This window comes from Pelmatolapia mariae, linkage group LG5, assembly GCF_036321145.2.
Source record: "Pelmatolapia mariae isolate MD_Pm_ZW linkage group LG5, Pm_UMD_F_2, whole genome shotgun sequence".
Taxonomy (NCBI): domain Eukaryota; kingdom Metazoa; phylum Chordata; class Actinopteri; order Cichliformes; family Cichlidae; genus Pelmatolapia; species Pelmatolapia mariae.
In genome coordinates this window covers 18,267,474-18,294,274 of record NC_086231.1, presented here as the reverse complement: position 1 = coordinate 18,294,274, position 26,801 = coordinate 18,267,474, and the positions used below count along the sequence as shown (strand labels likewise).

Below are 26,801 nucleotides of genomic sequence, written 5' to 3'. Positions count from 1 at the left end.
AATAATCCAGATCGTCCCTGATCCCATTTATGGATTTACATGCGTGTGTTCTCTGTTTGTTAAAGTAGTCACACGACAAACAGTATTGGAAGTGCGGTTATTTTTCAACTATAAACCACATCCCTAAACTTACATCTCCCCAACTTTTTTCTCGTGCTTGTCCAATCTCCCCTTATGGCCACCCTGCTCCCTGTGCCGTGGTAACGCTGATGTGAGAGCTAGACTGGTTACCAAATGGCTTTTATCCAAGTAGAGGCGCTTGAGAGTAGACCGCTCGGAGAGTGGGAGCGCAGTCGCAGGTTACCCATCGCCTGGTGCAAGATCAGCCGTTGCTCTGCCACGTCTGCGATCTTCCTTTATATAGACGCGAGACTTAACAAAACCACATCACTCAACGCGGACCCAGATTTGTTTTTCTTTTTCCTCTTTTGCCCCCTCTCGCCTCTTTTCACCCCCCTGATCAGGCTTAACCATCCTGCGCTCTGTAAAGGCAATTGTTAGTGCGCATCATCGCGGGAGCCAAAAAGGAGGTTAGACATTGTTCCATAGGAGACTGGTAAGTAGAGCCACTCTGACTTTATTTTCAGAAAGTTTCATACTTGAGCCAGAATGTTTTAACTACCACGTTTGTTGTCTTCTTGCTGGACTTTTTTTTTTTTACTTACTGTGCTGCTAACTATCCAGTAACTTCATTTTGAGTCATTGTGACGTTTATATGCGTTAGTTTTTCTTTGCTGAAGAGGACGATAGCTTTAACACTCAGCCTTTTTTTATGTTTATTTATTGGTTTATTCTAGATTTGCAGGTGGTCAAAGTGCCTTTGAGCGGCAATCATTAACTGGACAGCTTTCACTTGGTTTGAGCCTTCGCGTATTATTTAAGTCTGCGCTGGGAGATGGGCGTGGTTTTGCACAAACTGGACACTCATTCAGATGTCCAATTAAAGATGGAGGAAAAAAGAGAGCTGAATTCGTTTAAAGTCCCGGTTATGTTGTCACCTTTCTTTTCTTGTTTTTTTGTTTTTGTTTTGTTTTTTTCATTTCTTTCTGCTTGTGTTTTTTTCTGTCTCAGCAGGCTGCTGGAGCGTCATGACAGCTGAGAAGAGCGGGCCTGTTATAAACGGAAAACCAGAGGATGGCAGAGACCCGGAAGGGTCAAGCTCCAGCCTAGACAGTGGGGGATACAATGAGAGGGGCCACTGGAACAACAAGATTGAATTCGTCCTGTCTGTGGCTGGAGAAATCATTGGGTTGGGCAACGTCTGGAGGTTTCCTTACCTCTGCTACAAGAATGGAGGAGGCAAGAAATTTTCCTTTATTTAGGGGTAGTGGGATGGAAATAAAGTTGCTCTTTAAAAATATAATATAAAATTTTATATATTGAAAAATAGAGATAAAAGCAACTGCCTTACACGAAGGCAGACTAAAAGAAAAAAAAGATTGAGACTATGTTTTAATTTTTTCAAGTTACAAAACCAATTCCATAAAAGACCTACAAGTTATTTTTTTTAATTCTATTTATTTTGTTGCATTATAGGAAAAGTTAGAACTTTCACTTTATGAAAATTAAACAGGCAAGTAGTTTGAGTGATTTATTATATCATCTATTATGCAGAATATTGTCAATAACAGGCAGGTTACCTCATTAGGCACCATTAGACTGCACAGTATGGCTTTGCCTCATGATCTGAAAATGTCATCCTGCAGTGTGAGTGTGGCACGGTAATGAGTGCCTTCATGGGAATTTGTTTGTTTTGCCCTTTACTCTTTTTTTTCATAGATGCATTTGATGCAGGAATTTTGATCTGTTTTTCTTACAGACGTGTTACTCTCTTGTATAGATCGCATATATTGATGTACTGTGTGTGTTTTTATTTGTCTACAAGGTGCATTCTTTGTTCCATATGTCATCTTCTTCATCTGCTGTGGTATCCCCGTGTTTTTCTTGGAGACTGCTTTGGGTCAGTTTACCAGTGAGGGAGGCATCACCTGCTGGAGGAAAGTCTGCCCACTGTTTGAGGGTGAGAAAACACACACTTGATATGTTTCTTCTAGTATGCGCTTGACTTTAACAACTGATGAGAAAGCCGATGGAAGACACATTAGTTTGGCTGATAAATGTTACCTGTTTTATGAGTGCCTTATAACCACTGGAGCAGTGAAGGTTGCAGTCATTTATAAATCTTGCTATTACCTGCATTTTCTTTGCATCTTTTATCAGCCTCACGTTTCCTTTTCAGGCATTGGCTATGCAACACAGGTGATTGAAGCTCATCTAAACATATACTACATAGTGATCCTTGCCTGGGCCATTTTCTACCTCTTCAACTGCTTCACCACTGAGCTGCCGTGGGCTGGCTGTGGGCACTACTGGAATACAGGTAGGAGGAAATAACAGTGGAGCAAATTCTTAGAAAAACAAATACGCCTGCGAACCTGTGTGGAGGAAAGAAAACAGAAATTACCTTCTAGGTTTGATGTGCAAAGCCAACTCTACACATACACCTGCATGGTGGTTTCAACATGATAACCTATTGTGTATTTACAGAATACTGTGTTGACTATTATGGAGAAAATGCCACCAACATCACAAACCCTAATGCATCTTCTCCAGTCATTGAGTTCTGGGAGTGAGTACACTTCTATTTCTATATTTTGACATCTGCTTGCAAGTGCAAAACCTCATTATTTTAACTGAATCACCATTTGCCTTCTAACACCATCCTTTGTCAGTTCAGGCAATCTTCAACGCAATGCTCTTCCCCTCCATTCTTAATGTTGCCATATGCTTCAAACGCTGAGCCACTGACAGCTCCAGACTCTTTTGCTGCCCCCACTAACCTTACGCCCGAAAATTAGTCAGCCCTTTTCATATTTGTGTGTCAGCAGGCCCTGGTTGGCCAGCTGTCTCCCAGCTAGAGCCATGTGTGTGGCAACAGATCAGGCCTTGTCAGTGTGTAATGCTGACCACACTTCCTGTCTCACTGCCAGTAGCTGTGTTTACACTGCTGGGTCAAATCAAACGGGCAACCTACTTAAGAATATTTTTAAAACAGCATATTTTGATCAAAACTGTTAGATTTAGATTGTGGTTAGGTTCAAATTGAGAGAGACGACCAACTTAACTGTCATAGAAAATGTCGGATCTGAGCCAGGAACATAAACCGAACCCAGGAGTAAGACATGGCCAAATAGCCAACCACCATGTTGTTGGCAAAAATAGAATCTGACCAGGCTTTGTTCAGCATATGCCAAGATTTACTGCTTTGTACTGTATGTACAGAATAAACAAACCTTAGGCCTCTAAAAACTGTATTTTATTTTCTGTAAAAAAAATTTTTGATAAAAAAATGCTATTATTGGTCCCTATAGTTTAAAATGCAAAGCTGAGATTACAGAAGAAGAGTTTGAAAGGACTCCAAAAATAACACGTTTTTAGTACTTCCTAATAATTTTGAATAGAAAAAAATGCATAGCGGTACAGTATTATTTAAGGATACCTGGAGTGCTTAGCTTTGGTTTGAACCATACTGAACTTTTCAAAACTACTAGATATTATTATTTAACCTTCAAAAATACTGAGTATCACACTAACAAAAGCACGTCAGCATGAATCACCCTTGACCGATTTAAACAATTTCAACACATCTGAGACCCCTCACAACTTTATTTACACACATTAGTGTCCACATCTTGCCCTTTCGGGTGACCAGGGAAGGACAGTGGGGCTGTGTTGGACCTAGCCTGTGGCCGACCACCAAGAACATGTCACCATGATCAATGGCTGGTCAGAGCCCCAGGGTTGAACTCGGTGGCAAAGATTTGGCAGCACCATGTAGTTCTGTGGCTTCGGCTCCCGCTTCTCATCCTTTATCAATGCTGTTGCCTGGCTGTGTTTTAACAAACAGGAAACACACTGTTGATTCCCCACCTCTGGTGTCATTACTGCTGATAACATGCTCTGCATCTTGCACCCACACCGTTTAGCATATCGCAATAAGTTTTAGCATAAATAAAACTTATCCAGTGTTAGCAGTACATATTACACCATGTAATATGTACTGCGAGAAAAAGGTGATGCTTGTATAGAATTTACCAGTTGCAGTAGCTGTAGTGTACCTGTGGTGTCAAACTGAGTACCCACAATGGTTAGGCAGTTGAGGGCAGACTAGCAGCAAGGCTAGCATTATACTGACAGTTAAGTCAGTATAATGCTAGCCTTGCTTTAAAATTTCTTCATGAAAACTTCTTCTTCAGGGTTGCAGGTACATACAGTGTTAGGCCAACACAGTGCCACCCACTTTGCTGATGTATTATGTATTTCCTCCAATGCTCACAGCTTTTATACTGGTTTGTTATGTAAGTTTTCCAGCAGATCTATCAGAGGGGCATCTGTACATACAAGGCCTGTGATACTCAAAAAGAGAGGACAGCAGTTTGTAAAGCAGTATTTCCCATGTTGTCCTAACATTTTCAAGAGTCCACTGTAAATATTTATTTAATTTTATTTTCTTAGCAGAAATGTAGATTAAGTAGAGAAAAATACACTGCATTGTTGCAACTATTCAAAATTTACCCAAGCAATCTGAAACTGAGCATGACAGTGAAGGTAAAGTTTAGGCTTGCTACATGTAGTTGAGTTTGGAGATGCATTAGCTGAAATTTGGCATAGCAACAGCAGCAATCACTACTGTTTTTGCTCGCTTAGTTTTAAAGGCAGCATTGGTCTCAGGGAGGTTGCAGAGGCATTGTTTTTTTTCTCTCCGATGCTGCTCCGTCTTCCCTGCAAAGTTTTTAGACTCCTGCTCGTATCATCCAAGAATTTGAACTCAGTCAAATTCCAAGTCTGCAACTGTGTGTTTTCTTGGTCAAATCAGACGCAGAGTACTCAAGATATCAGATGGTATCGAGCACATGGGAGGGATGCGCTGGGAGCTGGCTATGTGTCTGGCTCTGGCCTGGTTCATCTGCTACTTCTGCATCTGGAAGGGACCCAAGTCAACTGGCAAGGTGAGAACAAGTGATACATGTTTAGTGTTCTATGTGTGCCTTAATGTGTTGGTGTGTTAATGTTTGTATTTGATAGTGTGTCTCACTATTTGAAACTGTAAATGTGAAGGCTTTATAGTAATACTGTGTGTAGTAATGTGTTTGAATGCTACTCTGCTTTTATGCTACCTCTAGTGTTTGTAAGTTGGGGCAGTTTTAATTTTAAACAGCCCCACTGAAGCAGCCACAAGATAAAACACTTTCCCTTCTGGTCCTAAGAGAAAACTCTCCCACAGGAAGCCAAATGAATTCCCTCCATTAAATGCGAGACAAAGAGGTGTCTACACCACCTACTTCTACCTTTCCTCCAATCACACTTGCCTTGAGTTTTCTCTGGCAGCCATGGGGAGGACAGTAAGGACTTGGCTATGGGTGCTCAGCAGCCCTTGAAAACCTTCTCATAGATTCAGTGAGCCAGAATGAGTAGAGAGATAAAGTGAGAAATAGAGAGGGAAAAAAGAGAGTCAAGAGAAAAGAGGAGAGGTGTGTGAGGAAAAATTAATGGGTTCACATTCTACATGACTGGGGAAAAAACAACTAGGGGGACGATGCCTATATCTCCATGAAGTGTCTTTTGTTTGGCTGTGAAGTAAGAGGGGAGAATGCTTCTTCATGGCTGGGCTTTAGCAGCCGGTCCAAGATTGATTCCTGCATTCACTGGAGGAAAGGAGAGCATTCATGAGGAGCATGCAGAGTATATCCTCAGCCTCCGCCTCCGCTGCCTCTCTCTCCCTTCTGCTATGCAAAATTAACCACAGCTCACTCGTCGCAAGAGAGGGGCGCTTTCTTTTCCACAGACCATTCAGTTCCGACTCTGCTAAGCTGTTTGCTTTTGTTGGCCCTGTTTGCCGGCCATTCTCACATTTAAGCCCTCCTGTTAGATTTACGGCAAGGCAGGGGCAAGTTTGACCAGTAAATTTGTGGTGGCTTAAATGTTTACCCGTGGTGAGCGGGAAGGAGCATGCGGAGCATCAAAAGTTCATGGAGAGATTGAATATTGTCCTTTTCATCTCCAGAGAGATGGAGAGAAAGAGGGAGAGAAGGTTCAGGATGTGTAATCGTTTTATTTTACAAATTAAAGGAGTGATCCGCTGGGAAGGAGGCACATTTTCCCACACTTTCCTTGTGGGCCACGCTAGGATTAGCAGAGCTTAAAGTGGTCAGCCTCATTAAGCTTCATGGATGCTGCTGCTGTTCGAACAGACACTTGGTTAGGATTTCATGTATTTAAGCTTTGATTCCGGTTTCAGTTTCACAGTGACTGAGTCACAGTTGCATTCGGCCACACAGAAATGAAATGAACTTCTCTGAAGTTTGATTAAGAAGTTTGCTGTACCAGAACCACACACACACACACACACACACACACACACACACACACACACACGCATACACACACACACACACACACACACACACAAGTTGGTTTTTAGTATCTGTGAATTCTACAATTTGCCTCTGTAGTATGTGCACACCCACTGGCTGTGAATAAAGTTGCGAGTGTGTGTCCGTTGGTGCACGTACTCATGCACTTCTGCGCGTGCGTCCAAGAGAAGCACATTTTCCCACACTGCCAGCATCACTCCTGTGGGCTTCTCCTGTTTAAGAGATGGGGCCAGAGGAGCCTTCTTTTCTTTTCACTCTCCTGGCCTGCCTCTCTTCTGTCCTGTTCTCTCCTCAATTGGACTTTGACTGAGTGCCAAAAAGCCAGGGGATGTATGTTGCCCGCCTCTGCCTTCCAAGAGGCCAAAGTCTTTGTTCAGTGAGTTTCTAAGAGTCTTGAGATGTCTAGCACAGTTCTGCAAAACCCGAATAGTTCAATAATATAAGAGTGTAGGTTTGAGCATTAGCAGACGCTAGCTAGCTACTGTATGCAAGATGCTACAGATGAATGTATTCTTGCACTAAATGAAACTGCAGTTTCTTGTAGAACCCCCCCCCCCCCCCCCAAAAAAACCCCACCTTAGATAAGCTGTGAAGCTTTAATGTTCCCAAAAACCTTCAATTTATGTGTCACAATGATTTTTTTGTTTTGTTTTGTAAAGGTTGCCCAATTAATCACTATGTAAATGGCAAATTTGTATGACAGGTTGTTTTAAATGTGTAGACACTTTGTCACAGTTATGATGAACTTGTGTTGCCCCGCATAATTCAATAATATTGATTTACTGCATTAGAGAATTATTTTATATAATAAAAACAACTGACCTGAAAGTTAGCACTCTTCAGGTGCTGACGTGCATACTACTTACAGTGTTGGGAAGGTTGCTTTTAAAATGTATTCCACTACAGATTACAGAATACATGCCCCAAAATGTAGTTTGTAACGTATTCTGTTAAGTTACTCAATGTGAGTAACGTATCCTGAATACTTTGAATTACTTAATATATTGCCATGCTTTTCCCAACTACATGACTACTATTGCTGTGTGATTTATTACTATTACTGAAGACTACTCGCCACTGAGCTAATATTGTTAGCTGAGGTTAGTTCATAGACTGCTTTCAGAACTGCACATGATTATTTGCCGCTAGCAGGTTGTTAATGCTATCCATCAAGTCTAACAGTCTGCAGTCTATGAACTAATCTCAGCTAACGCCAGCTAACAATGTTAGCTCGGTGGCGAGTAGCCTTTAGTAATAGTAAAAAATCACACAGCAATAGTCCATCGAAGATACTGAAGTGGCACATAACCCAGGTAGCTACCACAACTGAAACAAGGTGGTTGCAGTAGGCTAGTTTTAAAAAAGAAATTACTTCCAGATGTTTCTATAGGTTGGAGTCTTTTGGCACTGAGAGCAGCTTGGTTGCTGGCAAACAGAGTTTGCATTGCACGGTCAGATTTCACCCATCCCTTTCTTCTTTAAATATGAAGTGGTGTTGGAAAGAAAGAAAACAAAATGTGCATTTTATACAAAATACTATATTATAGAAACATAGCAGCATGATGGCTCACTGGTTGTTCTGTTAAACGTGTACTTGTGGCCACAGATTCTCATTGACCTCACACTGAGTGCGCTATTATGTAATTAAACAGCGGCCTAATATTTTCCACACAAGTCCTTTGTATTTAGGACACATTGTCCTATATTCTGTTGTCTTCACCTTGATATACAACCATGAATCCTTCAGAGGGAGAGATGGGAAATTTGCAGGTTAAATACAGTGCCAAATCTAGAGAGGGTGTTTGGCATATAACTTGAGGAAAGTGGGACGTGTTAGTGTGTATGACGCAGTGTCTGAACCAGCTCTGTGGCTTCACTACATATATGTTCATTGAGCCTTATGAGATTTTACGGCTTTTTCGAGTCAAATTTGTGAGCGTTAAAAATTGGTTGTAGCGCTCACATTGCAGCACATTGTTGCTTTATGTTTGTGTGCACCAAGAAAAAATAAATTGCTCTTTTATCCCAAAGAATATTTTCCTCACTTACTTTGCCACAATTTTTCCTGTCTAGGTATTGTTGTTTAGATTGCTGTCATGTCCTCTCACCTTTAGATCTGAGCAGTGATGTGTTATTGTTGCACAGAATACTGTCTCCCAATATCAGTTTCTGATGCACTTCTAAAACAATGAGTCGTTGAGTAGTAGCCATGTTTGTCACAGGCCAGCATTATTCAGAATGTCGTTCGCAGACTTTTTGTTTTAACTGTCATTTGTAGACATCATTTCATGTTATGTAATAATCCAATTCACTATGTTTGGACAGTAACACTGTACTCATATGCTTGCATATGCCTATGTTTATACCCACAGGTTGTGTATGTGACAGCTACCTTTCCTTATTTCATGCTGTTGATCCTGCTGATCAGGGGAGTGACGCTGCCCGGAGCATTCGATGGTATCAAGTTCTACCTCTACCCAGACATTTCACGACTCTCTGACCCTCAGGTAGGCTGTCTTTCACTAGCAACTCTGCAAAAATCTAAATATGGAAAGCAGAAGCTGTTGTTGTTTTTAACAACTGTGCCATCTAGAGCAGTATAAAACTGCTTAAGTTTTATACTGCTTCTTTTGTAATCTTTGCTTGCTTTTCTGGATCCAATCCAGTGACAGAGTGACATCATTTTATCACTGTCCCAAGTTTATTCTATACTTGTGTCCTTGGCAAGGCAGTATGACATTCAGATCAATGGAATCAGTCTGATTGCACTGAGTCGTTTTAGTCAGGTTAGTTACAGCCTGAGGACACTAAATTAAAGACGGCAAAAAGGGCTATGCAGACTAAGGATATGAAGTGTTTTTACTGCAAACATAAGGAGTGTTTGCAGTTTGTTTTACACCTATTACTAGTTGTTCTCAATATTACCTCAAAAACTCTGTTTACTCTGCACAAAACAACTGCAGCAAAAACTGTTTAGATTAAATATTGCAAAAATATGCATTTAAATCTAGTGGTTTAGTGACAGTGGCATAATTTGAACTGACACTTCCTCTGGTGACGGGTTAACTGAAGGTCAGGTCAGAAAACCTGATCGAAAGACTTGGCTATGGTCAAAAGATCAGTATTTGGTGCTAATAGAGGGAGTTGCTTTAACATACAATGAATTCACAGAGATACAGACACAAACACACAAACAAGCACACATAAATGGAGACTCCTTGACCTTGTCTGGAAAAGGCAGATGGTTCAAGTCACTTGGCAACAGAGGGCTAGAAAATGTCACTGGATGGTGGTCATGACAACACAAATTGAGATAGATAGATAGATAGATAGATAGATAGATAGATAGATAGATAGATAGATAGATAGATAGATAGATAGATAGATAGATAGATAGATAGTAAGTACACGGCTTCAGTGTGATTGTGATATTTAAACATAATGTCTTCATGCTTATAGGTAAACAGAGCTATTCCAACTTCCCAATTTGGAAACATATTACAGCATTTCAGGAAACGAAATGTGTCAATATGATGTTTTCCTTCTTGCCAGACTCCCGTCCTGACAAAACACCTTTTTTACACTCTTTATAGCGACACCGGGTGCGATGTCTTGAATGTGATAACAAAGAAAATTTGTTTCTTGGTAATTAAACTAAAGTTTCCCTCAATCTGTAACTATACACCAACAAACCAGCCTGTTTCACACAACATGTTGGCGAGAAAAGGTGTTAAGAACATACAGTATAATGCCATTATGATGGACTGGATGATGTAATGTAGTGTATAAACCCTATTTTTATTAATTAACAAGTTGTTTTTCCATATAATTATTATCTTGAGGGTACCAATGTATCCCATGATCAATTAAGCTCACTATATAGTACTAAAAGCAAACTATCTGATTTGATTCTTTTATTTATTTGATATGCTCTCCAACTGCTGTACAGTAAGGTACAGTAAGATAGTTATATTTGTAAACTGATTAAAATAAGAGAAAGGAAACAGTGAAACAGATAAATTGTGACAGATTAAGGGGATGAGGACAGATAAATAAAGACACATCCAGCAGCACAGGGAGAGCAAGAAGAGTAATAAAGAAAGCTTTTGGTTTTTGCCAGAGGACATTACTTCTGACACCAATGTTAAACTGGCTTCCTCGGGAACAATGAGGGCTCTGTTCTGTTCAACAAGCTTTGTGAAGTGTGTGTGGCTGGGTGTTGCCCTCTCTTTTTACACCCCTGAACTTTGTTGTGCCTTCCACATTTCTCTTCTTTCCTTTCTTTTAATGATTGTCTCCCCCAATCACCCTCCACTCTGCACTGTGCATCACCCCTCCTTTTTGCACTTTTGGGGCAGTACAGCTGTTGCCCTATTTTTTCCTAGCTCCTCTCACAGGATTTAGGGTGAGGTTGCAAGTAGAGATTTATGACAGGATCTACTAGGTCTAGCTAGTGAACAGTTAACAAACTTGTTGACTCAATGATGACCTCCAGTAGCAAAAACAAAATGATGACGTAAAAGTAAAAAACCTTTAGCCAAAATATTATAGATAATTTTCACATTGCACATCCTTGGATCCTGAGCTATCCAAGAGATGAATGGTTGTTATAAGCAGGTAAAGAATACACTGCTATTCACTAGTCAGGCATATAGTTGTGAAAAGAAAGTTTTCACAAAATTCTAAGCAGTTTTGTGAAAAACGAACTACACTCAATGATTCGGTAGCTTGCAACAGTGTTGCTTCAATTCGGTTTGTGGCCATTTGTTTATGTACAGGTTCTCGCTTAAGGTCCAACCACAGCATTGCAGTCAAGCTGAAGTCTGGGCTTTGGCTGAGCTACCTTGATTCTTTACTTTCAAAGCTGCTCTAAGGTAGATTTTGCTGGAATGCTTAGGATCATTTCCCTGCTGCTGTGGAACAGTTGACCACATATTTGACTGTAGAATACTTTGGTATAGAGAGGAATACATGAATTCATAGTCAACTTAATGACTAATGACCTAAGCTGTGTTGCCATGATCTTTTTAAAGAGAAAACACTTTCTCCTGGTGAACCTTCCAAATAGTCATACCTATTTTAATTTTTTTTGTAAGTGTACTGTCATGACCTTACACAATTACCACACTAATTCCTCCAGAGTCTCAGTTTTAGATTTTACAGTTTCTCTGAGCACTGCACGGTTTGATCTCAGGGTGTCCACTCCTGGGAAAATTGTGGCTTTGTGTTAATAGGACTGACCACATTTTTGCTTTTATAATGGTGGTTACACTTCCTGATGATCAGTTAATCAAGTGGAATTGACTAGAAGCATCTGGCTGCTACACATACTCTTAATTCCTGTGGAAGTAATCAGGGTGTACTTTGTTTGCACTCCAAAGTCCAAAGGTTTTTGTTTTGTTTTTGTTTTGTTTTTTTTACTATATATCAGCTTTGGAGAAACATTTTTAAATCATTTAATAGTTCGAATTAGTTCATATTTAAAGGTAAAAAGGTTATTGCACAACAGCAGCAATATGCATGTCGGTAAAATAAAGGACTGAAATAAGTGATAACTAATAATTACTAATAACTAATTGTTATAGGTCTGTATTCTTTATGCAGTTGTGATAGATTGTGATAATACTCTGGAACGAAATTCCATTTAATAATGCCTGGCTCAGATGTAGAGGGGCACATAAAATCTAATTTCATGTCTTAATGCCTCAGTTAAAATCTATAGATCATTCATAAGCAGAGGGAGCTGTAAAGGACACCAAGAGTGGTACATTTACATTACAAGAGCACTATCTAACAGCCAATGTCATCCAGCTTTCACACAGTAGACAAGTTTCCTGGAGCCACAGTCTCAACATAACCAAACACGAGCCGGCCAAATTAGGCACAACATCAACAAGTGATTCTCTCTGAGCCTGGGCTTTCAAGGTTTCCCTGCACTGTGCGGCCATCAGCCGAGGTTGAACTAAAGGGAACATTAATGAACATTAGGAGAGAAAGGCCTGTTCTTCCACAGGAACAGTCCTGTGTTTGTGAGGTCACAGAAGTTACCGTGGTTACTCCCAGGAGGGAGCGAAGACCTTGCGTTTGTTAATTGTTTCTCAGTGGGGAAATGAGATTAGTGGCTGAATGGTGATGTGAGAGAGTTTTCAAAGAGCCATGCTGCATTAAGTTTGAATTCGCTAGCACCCCATGCTATCCTTGGGTTTCTGGGGTCCTGTGTTCCACTACAAACTAGTTTCATAATGCATATATTAAAGCTTTCTCACTGATGAATTGTACATATGTAAATATCCCCTTTAGTCAATGATCAAATACTATTTTGGATGTATTTCCCATCAGATATATACTAACATTGTCAAACTTTATCGTTTGCATTAAAATTGCCCCAAGAAAGTTGCCTTTCAGCCTAAAGATGGAAAGACTTAAACTTTTTAAAATAATTGAGAGTAGGGAAACTTTCTTTCTTCAGAGAATATAAAGTCAATAATAGAGTAAGCTCTCCACATTGGAATTTGGAGATTTTTACTTGATTAAAGACCAAAACTCCCTCCTACCTAAATGACAAAAAACGTCGGTGACAGAAAACGTGAGATTATTGTTTCACCTTTATCATTACAGTAAGTTTGGGAAACTAAAACTATAGTTAAGAGAAATACTGGCTACTTTGCCAGAAACATACTTTGGGTACAGTATGCAAATTTCCAAGACTTTCTGAGGTGATGATGGTAAATGATCAAGCTCTCAGTTTCTACTAAGCTTGCCAGGTAACATAAATGAGCCTTTGTATTAGTGCTTATAAAAACAACAGAGTTGGACAACATGGAGGTTTAATTAAGAGTGGGTTCATCCAGAATCAAGTAAGAGTAGCTGTCAACTTTGAACTAAGTGATCATTTCAGCCTGTGCACAAAAAAACTGAACTGTCAATGATGTTTTCATCCTATTTTCATCCTATCATGCTGATATTTGATAAATAAGAACTTTTGCCCAAGGCACATTAAAGGGCAAACCAAAATTTCAAAGTTCATTTGCATTCATATATATATATATAGAATAGGCTCTGTGTCTTCAGACAAGTCCCAAAGTACTCTTTTAAACATATTGGCAACCATTGTTGACAGCCCATTTGTTGCATCCAGATGTAGCATGACAGCTTGTTTTTTTAAGAGTCTGACCTCTTCACTAGGACATACCTCAGCTGAACAAATGGCCTTGCATCCTCTGGTTCAGATCCAATAATTGTTTGAGGTATTAAGTTATGTTTCTTCCAAGGACCCTTTTGTCCATGTGTCATTAGCCAATTTCTCACACAACATGTACAGATACAGACAAAAAGACACATGATTGCCCCATTGCATAGCATTGTGCCACAGCACATTATTTGGAAATTAATCATCTAGGCATTTCATTAAAATCCACAACATGCACAAGCTACTGAATCCATTGTCCTCTATGAGATTTTTTTAGGCTGGTTATTGCTTCAGGTGCTGGAGGAAATCTAAGCAGATCACAAAGGTTAATTGAGTTCACTCTTTTGGGACATCTGCAAAATTGTACGATTGTTTTGTGTTAGATAGTTGCTGACATGTTGCCTACTTGAACCAAAGTGACTGACTAACCACCTCACCACCATACAACTGGTACTTACCTGTAGTTATCTGGCTCTAATGCCACATGAGTGGTCTGGTGGGTTTTTTTTTAGCCACTTTGTCTTTTTTAGGTTTTTAATTCTGTCAAGATCTGTTTCAATTAGAGAGATTAAATAATATTCATTGCTTAATTTAAGCTTCTATTACCCTCCCTACCTCAAATCCCTCCAAACTGTATAAAGTAGTGAACTTAATTTAAATAATGAGCCTCTGAAAAAAGTTTTGGGCTACTTTTAGGATTTTAATTCATAATTCATGCTGCTTCCCTGTCTGTCTGAAGGGAAAGACTCCATTTGAGCTGAGTCATAATTTCATTACAAAGGATTAAAAAAAGGTGGATGAAGTGCAACAAAAGAGATGCAAAGTTTCATTAGAGAAGATAAATGACCCCTAGGTATATCATGGTGATCTCATTTAAATGGGAAAGCATACACTATTCAATTTAATTTGGTGGTTTAATTAATTTTTACAAATCACTAAGACTGGAAAGGATCACAAAGGATGATGGTGATGATGATGGTGATGTTTGATTTGTGGATATTTAGTGGCAAATGAGCGTCCTTAGAAAAGCAGAGTATATTGACTTGGATAATTTTTGTCAACACCTTAGAAACACTTTATGTTGTTTTGTTCTTTGATCTTGTCTGTTTCTACACATACTGTATATTTTGGTACTTAGGTATGGGTGGATGCAGGAACACAAATCTTTTTCTCCTATGCCATCTGTTTGGGCTGTCTTACTGCGCTGGGAAGTTATAATGCCTACAACAATAACTGCTACAGGTAAGAATGTAAATTCCAGTTGATGGATGTCTGTCTATAAATAAAACTAACAGTAGAAAACAATTAGCCACTATCATGCAGTAGGATTATAAACACATTACAAATTAAGAAGGATGTGAGACACAGGGATAAAGTGGACAATATCCCTTTGGCCTTTGGTACCGTTTACTTTCCAGACACAGCCATCTTCAAACTTCCAACTGCACATGTGTTAAGTTACATCACTTTGTCTTAACTGTGCTCTGTACAAACTGGTCTGAAAGTCAGTGGCAGCTCTATTACATGACCAAACTCTGTTCAAAGACACTCAGAAATGCCAGAGTGCTTAATTTCCTTTGAGATATTTCCTAGTACAGCTGAAGCCAACAGGTCAGTGTGGCAGATAAATGCCACCTCTCATTTCTTTATATTTTGCTTCCATGGAGCCAGACTTTCTTGTCATTTTTTAAATAGTTTTGAGCCATCATTTTGCAGTCTTTCTGAGGGTCTGGTAGTTGTTTTCTTTTGACATTGGCTGCTTTTTCAGTCATGCCTGTCAGAAATAGCAGATAATCCAGCAGAGACCTGACACAGAACTGATGGCATGAATGCAGCAAACTAGCTCAGATTTTAATAAATTATGCAATACCATCTGGAAAATACAACGCAGTAAAAGCATACATAGATAGAATTACATCACCAGTCATGGATTGGCCTCCCATGAGCCCAGACCTCAACATTACTGAAGGCAGCCAACACCAAATGTCCTTCAAGAAGCCTGAAGAACTGTTTCCTGAAGACTACTTAAAGAAATTACAAGAAGGCTTGACTAACAGAGGTATCTGTGTTGAAGAGTAAAGGTGGTCATCCCAAATATTGGGAGTTTCATGCAGTCTTTAGCTATTCTACACTTTTCTAGCAAGTCTCTTGATTTCATATTGGAGATGCTGACAGAAAAACACACAAACAGCACTGAAATGTACCTCCATCTTGATTTTCCAAAATGGTTAATATATAAGAAGAAAGCCCCATGGGTAAACGGCGAATGTTAAGAATTTATGTATTAGTAAATAATGTATCATTTTAGTATGTCTTTATTACGCAACACGTTTCTGTTCTGTCTGTGCTGCTTCTAGTGTCAGCTGCAATAACAACTCTTCCAATAAGTGTGATCTCTAACTCTCGTTCTGTCTTGGTACTCAGGGATTGCATCATGCTGTGTTGTCTGAACAGCGGCACCAGCTTTGTGGCAGGTTTTGCCATCTTCTCTGTGCTGGGCTTTATGGCCTACGAACAAAATGTTCCCATCGAAGCTGTTGCAGAATCTGGTGAGAGAACAAAACACAATATAATGACATGTTTCTGAAAAGTACCAACTTTCAAAACCGTAATGAAATCATGTGCTCGATCTTAAGCAGCTACTGCAGATTAAAAAAACAAAAACAAAACCTGAGCATTTGTGCTCTCATCCGTCATATTGTGCTAAAATGAATAAACACTCGCAGTTATATAACCGCACACTCTTTACCTAGGCTCTTAGACCACCGCATTATGATTTATTCAAGTCAGTATGAAAGATTTAGTGAAAGAGACAGAGCGAGAAATTTAAAATGTTTGTTAGAGCACAGTAAGGACAGAGCTTAATGCTTCACATAATGTATTTCTCTGGGACAGTCACCAAATGTGGGTGCTAAATAAAGCAATAGCATGCCAGCTCTTCTGTTCAAGCAGTTAGCCTCACAGTGGATCAGATAATCCCAAGATTAGTCACCTGCAAACTTTGTGTTGTAGATTGAATTTAAAATAGATAATGTGACATTTTACACAAAGCGCTTCAAATAATCCATTGGGAGAAAATATGAAACACATTTTAAATTTCATTTATTTATGCATATTCAAAAATTTCATTTGCTAAAGCATTTAGATTCTCACTTCTGTTGTCTTTAAACTTTGGCAACGTTTGGCACTGTTGGGTTCTCCTCATCTGATTGGAAAGGAAGTCTCTATGAACTTGTGAAGTGCCATCTGCAGGAGACCTCTTGAGGCCACTTAAGGAAAGTCTGATGCTTGTCCTAAATTCACTTTAATTTTGACTAGACTGTCTGGCATCCTGAAATGTTCTCTGCAGAAGGCTTCTGATGGCTGAGTTTAAGTCACTTCCTTGAACCCAAACAAGACTTGGCCAGTTCCAAACTTATATGTGGTTTGCTGAGTGATCTCTGTGACCTCTATAATATTTTCCCAATGACAAAAAATACTGGCTGAGGATAAGAAAAAGACCAAAGCTTTAAATAACCACTACAAGCAGGATCACCTTTCTACAATGGCTGCTCTGCTTCAGCTAGATGCAAGACCAAAGTCAAAGCAGTGTCTGATTTGTAACAACAATAACAACAAGAATCAGCCCAGTTCACATAATGCATGCTACCATTAGGTCTCATTTTTGTAGGATTTTTGGGAACTATATAATTTTTCAGAATCCTAAAAAGTGAAGCTTAATTAATTCTTTGTAGACCAAGCAGTCTTTGTTTTGCTGTTATAATTTTATACTTGTTCTATCAGATACACTGTCAGCAGTCCTGTAATTGTGAAATCTGTATTCTTATATTTTCATTCAGGTCCTGGTCTTGCATTCATTGCATATCCCAAAGCTGTTACTATGATGCCTCTGTCTCCACTCTGGGCTTGTCTGTTCTTTATGATGCTAATCTTCCTTGGCCTGGACAGTCAGGTGAGTACTGCTGTTGTGAATATATCCTGGGAATGCTGACTCTTAAGCTTGTGACAAAGTTGAAGGTTTGCTGAGACCTACAGCTTGGCAGACAACACATGAAGCTTATTTCCTCTAGTGTGATAGCCTGATAATCTAGACATAGTAAGAGGGTGAACAACCCTGCTAATCCTGTGAGAATGCTAATATGTGGTCATACAACACTGTATCTAATGAGTACAAGCAGCTTGTACTCATTAGACATAGTGCAGTTTACAGTGAAAATCGAGAAAATGAGGGAACGCGTTCAATTCAACAGTCACAATTTGTATCCTTGCCACATACAATTAGAGATCTTTGTGCCTCTACAAATTTTTAATATTTGTGAAGAAATCATATATGCATGACATGGATTACATGCTCTATTGATTTCAGCTTTATATTGTTGTTTAAATTTTTTGTTTTAAAGTTTTTGGTTACATTTGGGTCACAGAAGGTTTCTGGCAGGAAACATGTATTTCCAAAGTTGAATAAACGAAGGTAAAATGTTGGCACTTGCACAATATGTCAATGAAACGTTGGCAAATCTTAATTGTGAGCAAAAACGAGATCTGGCGATTTTTCCCCCTCTGTGCAACTTTTTGGTTCCAGTGTTACTTCCAGGTATAAACATTTCTGGTTTACCACCACAAATGCTTATACTGAGAGGCACATCCTGCTCAAAGATTTTACAGTTTATGTTGATGTATAATATAATGATGATATAATGACCTTATGGTCTTTTTTTCATCAAAGTGTATATCCTGTAAATTTCAGTTTTGTTTTTTGTATCTAAGTTTGTATGTGTGGAGAGCTTGGTGACAGCTGTGGTGGACATGTACCCAGAGACCTTCCGGAGAGGCTATCGCAGAGAACTACTGATCCTAGGCATGTCTATAGTTTCGTTTTTCATAGGACTCATCATGTGTATGGAGGTAAGATAGCTATAGCTTGTCAGTTAAATGTCCCATATGTTAAATGCCTGTATAATATTTACCCCCACCTGCCCATCCATCCATCCATCCATTCCTTACATGAAATCCAATCAGCTACACTGTAGATAATAGGAATCTTTTCCTGTTATTTTAATTGTTTTTAATTGTGGCCTGATCTCTTTTATTGATAACCCTTACACACCATTAGATAACCATTACAAACCTATACATATGGACATTTGACAGCAGTAATTTACTGCTGTTACGGGTCACGTTTGACCTGCATCTATTGAGATTAATTTCAGAGCCACCAGTGTAAGTCAAGTCAAAGAAAATGCTGAGGGGCTCTTGAGACTGGGAAAATGTACATGCTATGTCTATGTGTTTTTCATGGGACGGCCGTGTTAGAGCTCAAGGGAGACCTTAATTCAGTCGTGAGAGCTATCTGTGTTCCCACCACATTTGTGCAGATTGTGCAGAGACGGATTACTGCTATTGTTTGAAGGATCATGGAGGGAACCACCAAAGAGTGTAATAGAAAAACAGCTCAAGGACTGATTATATATGGTGCACATTAGGAAAATAGGTCATACAGAGGTCAGAGGATGCTTTGAGAGATGGTGCCTTGACATAGACATGAGATCTGATACAGATACAGTGATATGGTGGCAGAGCAATGGAGTGGTTAGCACTGCTTCAAATCCTGGCTGGGGCCTTTCTATAAGGAGTTTGGATCTCTGACCCATTCAAGAGCACCTGGAAGAGGTTTCCTCCACCTCTTCTGCCATTTCAGTGAACGTGGGAAACGTGCAAGTGCAACATGTGCACATAGATGCAAAGTTTCCTACCACTGCTTTGAATGGTCAGACTCCTTTGCATTAAGCAAGTTTCGTGCTCTATGTGTTAATAAATGTTGAAATAATGCTGATAATTATACATGGTAAATATGCGGATAGTTTTTATGATACAGAAGTGAAGACAGTGTTGAATGTTTGTAATGGTTATGCAAGGTTTTATAATGAATCCCAACAGTTCTAGAATTTACACGTCACCTTCCCTTTCAATTAAATGTATTTAAATAATTATGGCTGTTATGTTTTCATGTCTACTATGAAGGTATGGAAAAATGAATGTTGTGTCCTGTGATAGGTTCTTAAATTGCAGCCCTTCTGTACTTTTTAGACCTGAAGATCTGTTTCAAAAACCTCTTTCAGCCACTAAAAGCATTTCACATTTCTGTCTGCACTGGACTCCATCCATCTCCACTATGAATGTACAGTACCATTCTTTAGTGTTCCATAATGGAAATGGCACAGGGGATGAAACTTGATAAAATATGAAAGTATAGCACTTTCTCTCTCAGTCTTTTGTCTTAGAGCTTTCAGTTGATTGACCTCTGTTATTACTGCCTATTCCTTCCTATTACCACTATGTATAAGTTTTATCACTTTTTAATCAACTTCCACCTATAATGGGACTCAAGAAGCTTTATTCAAAAGCTGACAAAAAAGTATGTTGAATAAAATGTCTCAGAGTAGGAGTTTAAATGCTCTTCTGGGAGTGTGGTGCAATACTAAGATATTTTGAGACGATTCTTAGCTTAGCTTTACTAGCACAGAAAAGCTGTGATGTAACCTTCTGTAAGATTCATGTGAGATTTTATTTATGACGCTTTTAGTGGAAGAGCTGATAACTTGTCTTGAGTGCAGGGGAAGGTAAAATGCAAGACTACCTTTCGAGATGAAATGTGAAGATGTGAGAGAAATACAAACTAAGAAGAGCTGCAAGGCAGGATGAAAAGAAAAAGATTAATGGATGTAGTGAAGAATTGTTGATATATATAAAATGTTCAAGGTGAAAGTCTAGACCTCAATCACATCTAAATCATTTAATTTGAATCCACTGTGCTAGTCTACAGAGGCATAATTACAAAAAATGTGTCATTGTTCAAAAACATAACTATCAAATTTATGTCCTTATTTTTATTGACCAAAAACTAAACTTATCAGTGGCAAAAAAATATAAAAGATTTTGTTTACTAAAAGAAATAACATAAAACCAGGCAGGAAATATTAATTCTTTAGTTTTAGTGTTTTATTTTTAGTGTTACATAATGGTCGGTGGTGTATTACCTTTTCTGCTCTTATTATATCTTACCCCTGACAAATACTCCAATACATTGTAATGTAAAAAAACCCCCAACCTAAAACAAAAAGAACAAAACAATGAAACTAATATGATCTTAACAGCAATTAAACATGTTTAAGCAGTTAAGGCTAAATTGAAACCAACAAACACATTTTGGAAACTGAAATTAACCTGAACACAACTATGGTGACCAATGAAGCCCAGTGGTCATCTTTAAAGCTTTTTAGCACAAATTCACAAACAATTGACTCAGTGCAAGTTTGGCCATCAGAGCATGAACGGGAGGCTCCATGCAGTCATCCCTGACACACTACACTACAATGCACCAAATATACTGTAAATGCATCCTTCAGTCAGACTCAAACCAGATTTGAAAAAAGCATTATAGCTGGTGTCCATCAGTGGCTCTTTTAAAATATTCCCCAAATATTCCTACTACAAACTGGAGTATTTTTTAGGGCAAGATTAAAATATAAAATATTTATTGTTGTGTAGGATTATTAAATTTTGGGACAAATCCTTATGAAAATACCAGTGTGGGATGTTTGCAAGTTTATTTTGTTTGCTACTGAGGCCTTGCCATTAACCATAATCATGCACTCATCATTAACTTTTACTTGATTTTGTTCAACTGAGTCTGACATGTAGGGGCTTTGACAGGAAACTGACACTTGTCTTGTCTTGTCAGGGAGGGATGTACGTCTTCCAGCTGTTTGATGCGTATGCTGCCAGCGGGATGTGTCTGCTGTTCGTAGCCATATTTGAGTCCATATGCATCGGCTGGGTGTATGGTAAGATAAGAGTTTTGACCTATACACCTTGAAATATCAAAGCAGTGTTTTCAGTTTTTCACTTCACTTCCCCGTTTTGTCACTTGAGATTACAGTCATTTGTCTTTTGTCAGCTGGGCAACTGCCACAGATTGCAGCACTGCAAAAACCATCATGTTTTTAACACTCTGCAATAATATTTCTTCTCTGCCCTCTGCTGGAGATTGGTCTCAAACACATGCAGCATTCTCTTAATTTTGCACCAGTCGTTTTACTGATACATAATAATAAAAGTAACCCTAAAGCAGTGGCTTTCTGTGCTTTTTGAATTAAAACATAAGGTTGTTTTCTGTCTACTTGACTCAAATATTATGCATACATGTATATTTGATAAAATATACATAAGCAATATACATGTTTTCCCCCCCTGCGTTTAGATGTCAATACAATTATGTTACTGTAAGTCTAATTTAAGCTGACAAATTGACAAAAACTTACAAAGACAGATCTATTATAAGCACAATAAATCAGATATGAAGCAAAACAAATTGATCTCGGCTTTCTTGATAGAAAGTTTCAGACTAGATTTCGTCCACCTTGTTAAGAGAGTCATAAACTGTCTTTAAAGATTAACCACATCATTATTTTTATGAAACACACAGAAACTGTCACTGAATCATACTTTTTTTTTCAGGTAGTGACAGATTCTACCTTAATATTGAAGACATGATTGGGTACAAACCCGTCTTCTTCATCAAATGGTGCTGGATGATCCTGACCCCGGGCATCTGTGCTGTGAGTGCAATGGCATAAATTCAAGAGCTGTAGTAGCACAAACAACGTACCATGTTAAAAAAATTATAAATTAAAAAAAAATTAAAAACAAAATTCTGAAGATACATATGGATGGATCTGGAGTTTTATACTGAATCAACATGGATCATCATTATATTTTTATCACATGTGCAAATAATGAGTTCGTATTGTGTAGCTGCCATGTGTCACCCAGAAATGCTGATCACAATATTGATGTTTTTCATATTCTTAAACTCATAACTTTGAATAACACATTTGCACAGCAATGCACAAAGATTTCAGTACTGCAACTTTAATTTATTTATTAAAGCTGTTTCTTTATGTCATATTCTAAATTGAAACATTTGCAAACTGAATTTTGTTTTTGCCACAGGGAATTTTCTTGTTTTTCTTGATTAAATACAAACCACTGAAGTACAACAATGTTTACGTTTACCCTGACTGGGGCTATGGTATTGGCTGGTTCATGGCCATGTCCTCAATGGTCTGCATCCCTCTGGGTATTATCTGGATGATTTGGAAGACTCCTGGCACCTTCTCTGAGGTAAAACATACATATGGTACACATGCAAATGGAAATACTGAAATCAAATTTACCAGCCTCATATAGAGCTAATCTTGCAGCAGAGAGATATGAAAGTCATAAAAATACAGTATATATAATACCCTTTTTATTATTATAGAAATCATACAAATATGTGTATCAAAGATAAGAAACAAGTCATGATTCTTTACTTGAGGTCTCATGGAGCCAAAATATAGAGAGACAAACATAAGACAGTTAGGTTGTTTCCTATTAGAATAGTGAAACCTCACCAAACTGAAGGATCATCTCCCAAAATCTCTTACAAATAGCTTACAAATATTACACTCATTTGAATATATAAAATGATTTTAAATGCAGTACATGCACAGTTTTAAACTTACAGTATTGCATTTAGGGCCAAGTGGTGCTGATGCTGTGTTACTGTGTCACCTTCCAGAGATTGAAATATATTCTCTTATCTTTCCTCTTTCTGTCTTTGGCTCTGTGCAGAGAATAAAGAAGCTAACCACCCCCAGCCCAGACCTGAAAATGAGAGGGAAACTTGCTGCCACGAGTCCTTATGCTGCCAACGATGCAAAACTTAAGGCCGATGGGAAAATATCCACCATCTCAGAGAAGGAAACGCATTTTTAACTGACCGCTTGACTGACCAACCAAGCTGCCTGTTGTCTATATAAAATGTCCATCAAACAAAAACAGCATTATCAGCCACTACTCAAAACAGGAAATGAAACAAATGACTCAGAGTGTTATTTTTGTTTTGTAAAAAAAAAATGTAAGAAAAAAGGAAAAGCTATCATGTCATTATGTAGTCTGTTTTGCACAAACTTTAAATAACACGTTTGATGTTCTTAATTAACATTGTGATGAAAGCAGCTTTTTTCTTAACCAATAATATTTTAAAATCAGTTTAATGACATTATATGGATACAACCTGTCCTGGTACCTTGTCAATAATGATCACGCTAGTGTCTGTGCCTTTAGAACGATACCAGTGTGTTGTGTTGTACAAGGCTTTCACTGTACATTTATTGGCAAAGTGCTGTGCCACCCTATTAGGTACTAGGTACCCAAATGTGACTTTTTAAGATGTAGCAGTTTGGGGACCATATTAAGTAGTTTTGCTTGTTAAGAAAGAATATTTCAGTGGTGTCTATGTACTGGGGCTGTAGGGGGGCATCAGTTACCCTTCCTTGTAAAACTACACATCAAGAGTTTTGCCACAGAAATCTCACATTATCGGTGACAGCTGTGACTTTGAGGCCTGCACACCATTTCTGATCGTCGAGCTGTTCTTATTTACTTGAATTTATTGTTGTTGCAAAAAAAGACTAGCAAAAACTCTGCTTATTGGAATAATGTGAAGGAATTATTAGGTTATTGATTATCGTGTTAGCACATATCAAGTCATTTGGGGTTTTGCAGATTTCTGTGGTAAAACTAATTATCCCTGATTAGATTCAAAAACAATAAGCCAATATAAAATATGCCTGGGTTTAAACATTAAAAACACCATTGGTTATAGTTTCATTTTCTAGCGTGAGCTACAGATCTGCACCAGGCCACAAATAGATGTGTGTTTATGTGACTCGCAGGCTGAGTCTAAAAACACACCTCTCTCTCTCTCCTCTAGCCGCCCTCCTATAAGTCACGGATATCTGTCATTTCACAGTAATTATACTGAGCCTAACACAGAGTGACAGATAGATGTGCTTCCAACCCTGCATTTTTATTTCCCGCTCTGCCTGTAGAGGCCCATCAGATGAGCATTTCAAACCTCATCTGTCTTCTATTCTGATTCTTTTTATTCTTCCCTCTTGTCAGTTTTCTTGTGTTTTGTTGCTTTCACCTCTTCTGACTCTTTTTCTGCTTGTCCACTTCTTTCACATTTTTTTTTACTTCTTTAGCTCTTCATCGCATAACGTTCTTGAAACTGTGATGCTTTTTATGTCATCTCACTTTCATGCTTTGGCAATGCTCTTCCTATCGCTGTATTTTTTGGAAACACTTCTTCTGACACAAACCTCATTAAGAAATATACAGCTTTTTAATTTCGCTGTCTGAGCCACTGCAGGGTGAAAGCACAATCTGACCCCTGTCATCGATGCAAATGCGTTCGGGGTCAATGAGCTGGTCTCATAATTCAGACCAATTTCTGTCCAGTACAAGCTCATCCTGTCAGCACTCAAATGACTACAAGTAATCTTTCTACCCTTCCTTACTTTGTCCAACTCTTTCACTTCCCTTTTTTTCTTTCCTGTGTCCTTGTTTCCTGATGAAAATGCAATCAGAGGAGAGCATCTGAGGGAATGAAAAATTCTCTTATAGTTTTTTCAGGAGGAGGCAAAGAAAGCAGGGGAAGAAATAAGAATTTGATGAGCTGAGGAAGTGTGAGACAGAGTACGTTACGAGGGAAATTGGGGAAGTGTGTAGCGACTGAAGCTCCTCCTGTCTAAGCTGTGAAGTCCTTTTAAAGATGTGATTGGTCCCTCCGGTGTGGTTGCGTTCTAAAATGTTCACCTCCTCACTGATATTGTGCAAATTAATAGTTATGTGCATCAGAAAAGATAGCCTGCTGTTTAACACTGATCACTTTAATTGTATATTTTTACATCTATTTCTAAAAAAAATGTGGTCTGTTTCCTGAGATGAAAGAATTGATGTAATATTAAAGAATATGTCCTTTGTTTTGACTTTTGAAATGTTCAAAAGGTCTTGTTATAGAAATATAATGAAAGGTGTTTTACTGTTCTGTACTGTTCTACAAACATTTTGGTATTCACAGGACACACAAACTGTCTGCTTACTCATTTTTAAGAATAAATATTATGACGGAAAGCGAAACACAGAGTTTGGTCTTGTTCTAATATCATCTCACTAAACAAAAACCTTCCTTCTGACATTTTCTTAAAGTCATTCTAATGGATTTCACTGCCTCTGTCTGTGATGAATAGTTTATAGATGAAATGATAGGATCTGATAAGATGACATTTTCCTAAATCCAAAAAAGTGACAGGATCACTGCATGCCCCTCACTCTCCAGTAGCTTTGTTCCACTTGGTACTGTGATTACTTCTATGTGTCATTTCATAAAATCCCCAGTATAGCTTCGTCTTACTGAGATCTAATCATATAATCGTTATTTCCTTCCCTTTTAACAAGAAAAAACTCAGAACCTGGCTCAAAGTGAGTCGTTTTCTGACTCGACCAGTGTTTGAAGAAAGGAAAGATGAGTATTGCGGATGAACCCAGCAGAGACTAACTACTAATGAGATCACACCAGCCACAATTCCAGTGTGTTATCAAAACACACACATTTGTGGAAAACAATAGTGAATTCAATACTTGCACTATCATGCTACTCCACAGCACGACTGCTTCTTGTTAACAAAAAGTACCTCATCACTATACCTTGTATAAAGCTTATATGTTTAGCGTGTTTAATATAGTACTTTTTAATATTTACTGTGTAAATGAGTGTATGCTGCTTTTTCATTTGCATCTGAATGTGTAACGGCTTTGCAATTCTGTTATTCATTGTATAATGCAATTGCAGATGCTGGGATTATTCTCCGGCTGCATGACACAACTGGGGCTAAACTTTTAGCTGTTAGACAGACGGTCTCACAATAGACTCTCGAATACCATAGTATTGAGAGCAGCGCATGGTCAGGTCAATGACTGCAAGGTCATAATGACTGTAGCACATGTATGTCTAAATGTTTGTTCCTGAATTTCTCCTAGATGGCTGGTTCAATCTTGATGAAAATGAAGCCTATACACTATTTAGGGGAGCTAGATTCATAACATCTACCGTGATTTAGGCAAATATTTACTTTAAACAAAAAGTGCCTTTTCTTTTCTACTTTATTTGCTTTTAGAAACTGTGTGATTATGGCTGGTTTACCCTGAAAGGTGGATTTTTAACACCGTTCAAAATAATATTTAGTATTCATTTAGAAGTCATTAAGATATTTAAGTGTATTTAAAGC

At 38.4% G+C, this 26,801-nt stretch overlaps 1 protein-coding gene across 2 annotated transcripts; it reads left to right on the top strand.

Annotated features, from left to right (window-relative positions):
- Positions 1 to 261: 261 nt before the first annotated feature.
- On the top strand, positions 262 to 25,606 carry slc6a11b (solute carrier family 6 member 11b). 2 transcript variants are annotated; one of them, XM_063473976.1, is made up of 15 exons: positions 262 to 556; positions 1,075 to 1,299; positions 1,886 to 2,020; positions 2,240 to 2,380; positions 2,548 to 2,629; positions 4,877 to 5,009; positions 8,807 to 8,941; positions 14,762 to 14,865; positions 16,048 to 16,172; positions 17,463 to 17,575; positions 18,391 to 18,528; positions 21,365 to 21,467; positions 22,141 to 22,241; positions 22,636 to 22,806; positions 23,299 to 25,606. In XM_063473976.1, the coding sequence occupies exons 2-15, from the start codon at positions 1,089 to 1,091 to the stop codon at positions 23,440 to 23,442; spliced, it is 1,836 nt and encodes a 611-aa protein (XP_063330046.1). In that variant the 5' UTR covers positions 262 to 556; positions 1,075 to 1,088; the 3' UTR covers positions 23,443 to 25,606. The 2 variants fall into 2 exon arrangements, with proteins under 2 accessions (XP_063330046.1, XP_063330045.1); XM_063473975.1 differs by having other exon boundaries at positions 1,072 to 1,299.
- The last annotated feature ends 1,195 nt before the right edge of the window (positions 25,607 to 26,801 follow it).

What these genes read in the sequence shown, in the direction of transcription:
- slc6a11b (XM_063473976.1), top strand. Translation starts at nt 1,089, where the DNA reads ATGACAGCTGAGAAGAGCGGGCCTGTTATAAACGGAAAACCAGAGGAT. An exon ending in TACAACAATAACTGCTACAG is followed by an intron (nt 14,866 to 16,047) that starts GTAAGAATGTAA and finishes CTTGGTACTCAG; the next exon opens with GGATTGCATCATGCTGTGTT. An exon ending in TGACCCCGGGCATCTGTGCT is followed by an intron (nt 22,242 to 22,635) that starts GTGAGTGCAATG and finishes TTTTTGCCACAG; the next exon opens with GGAATTTTCTTGTTTTTCTT.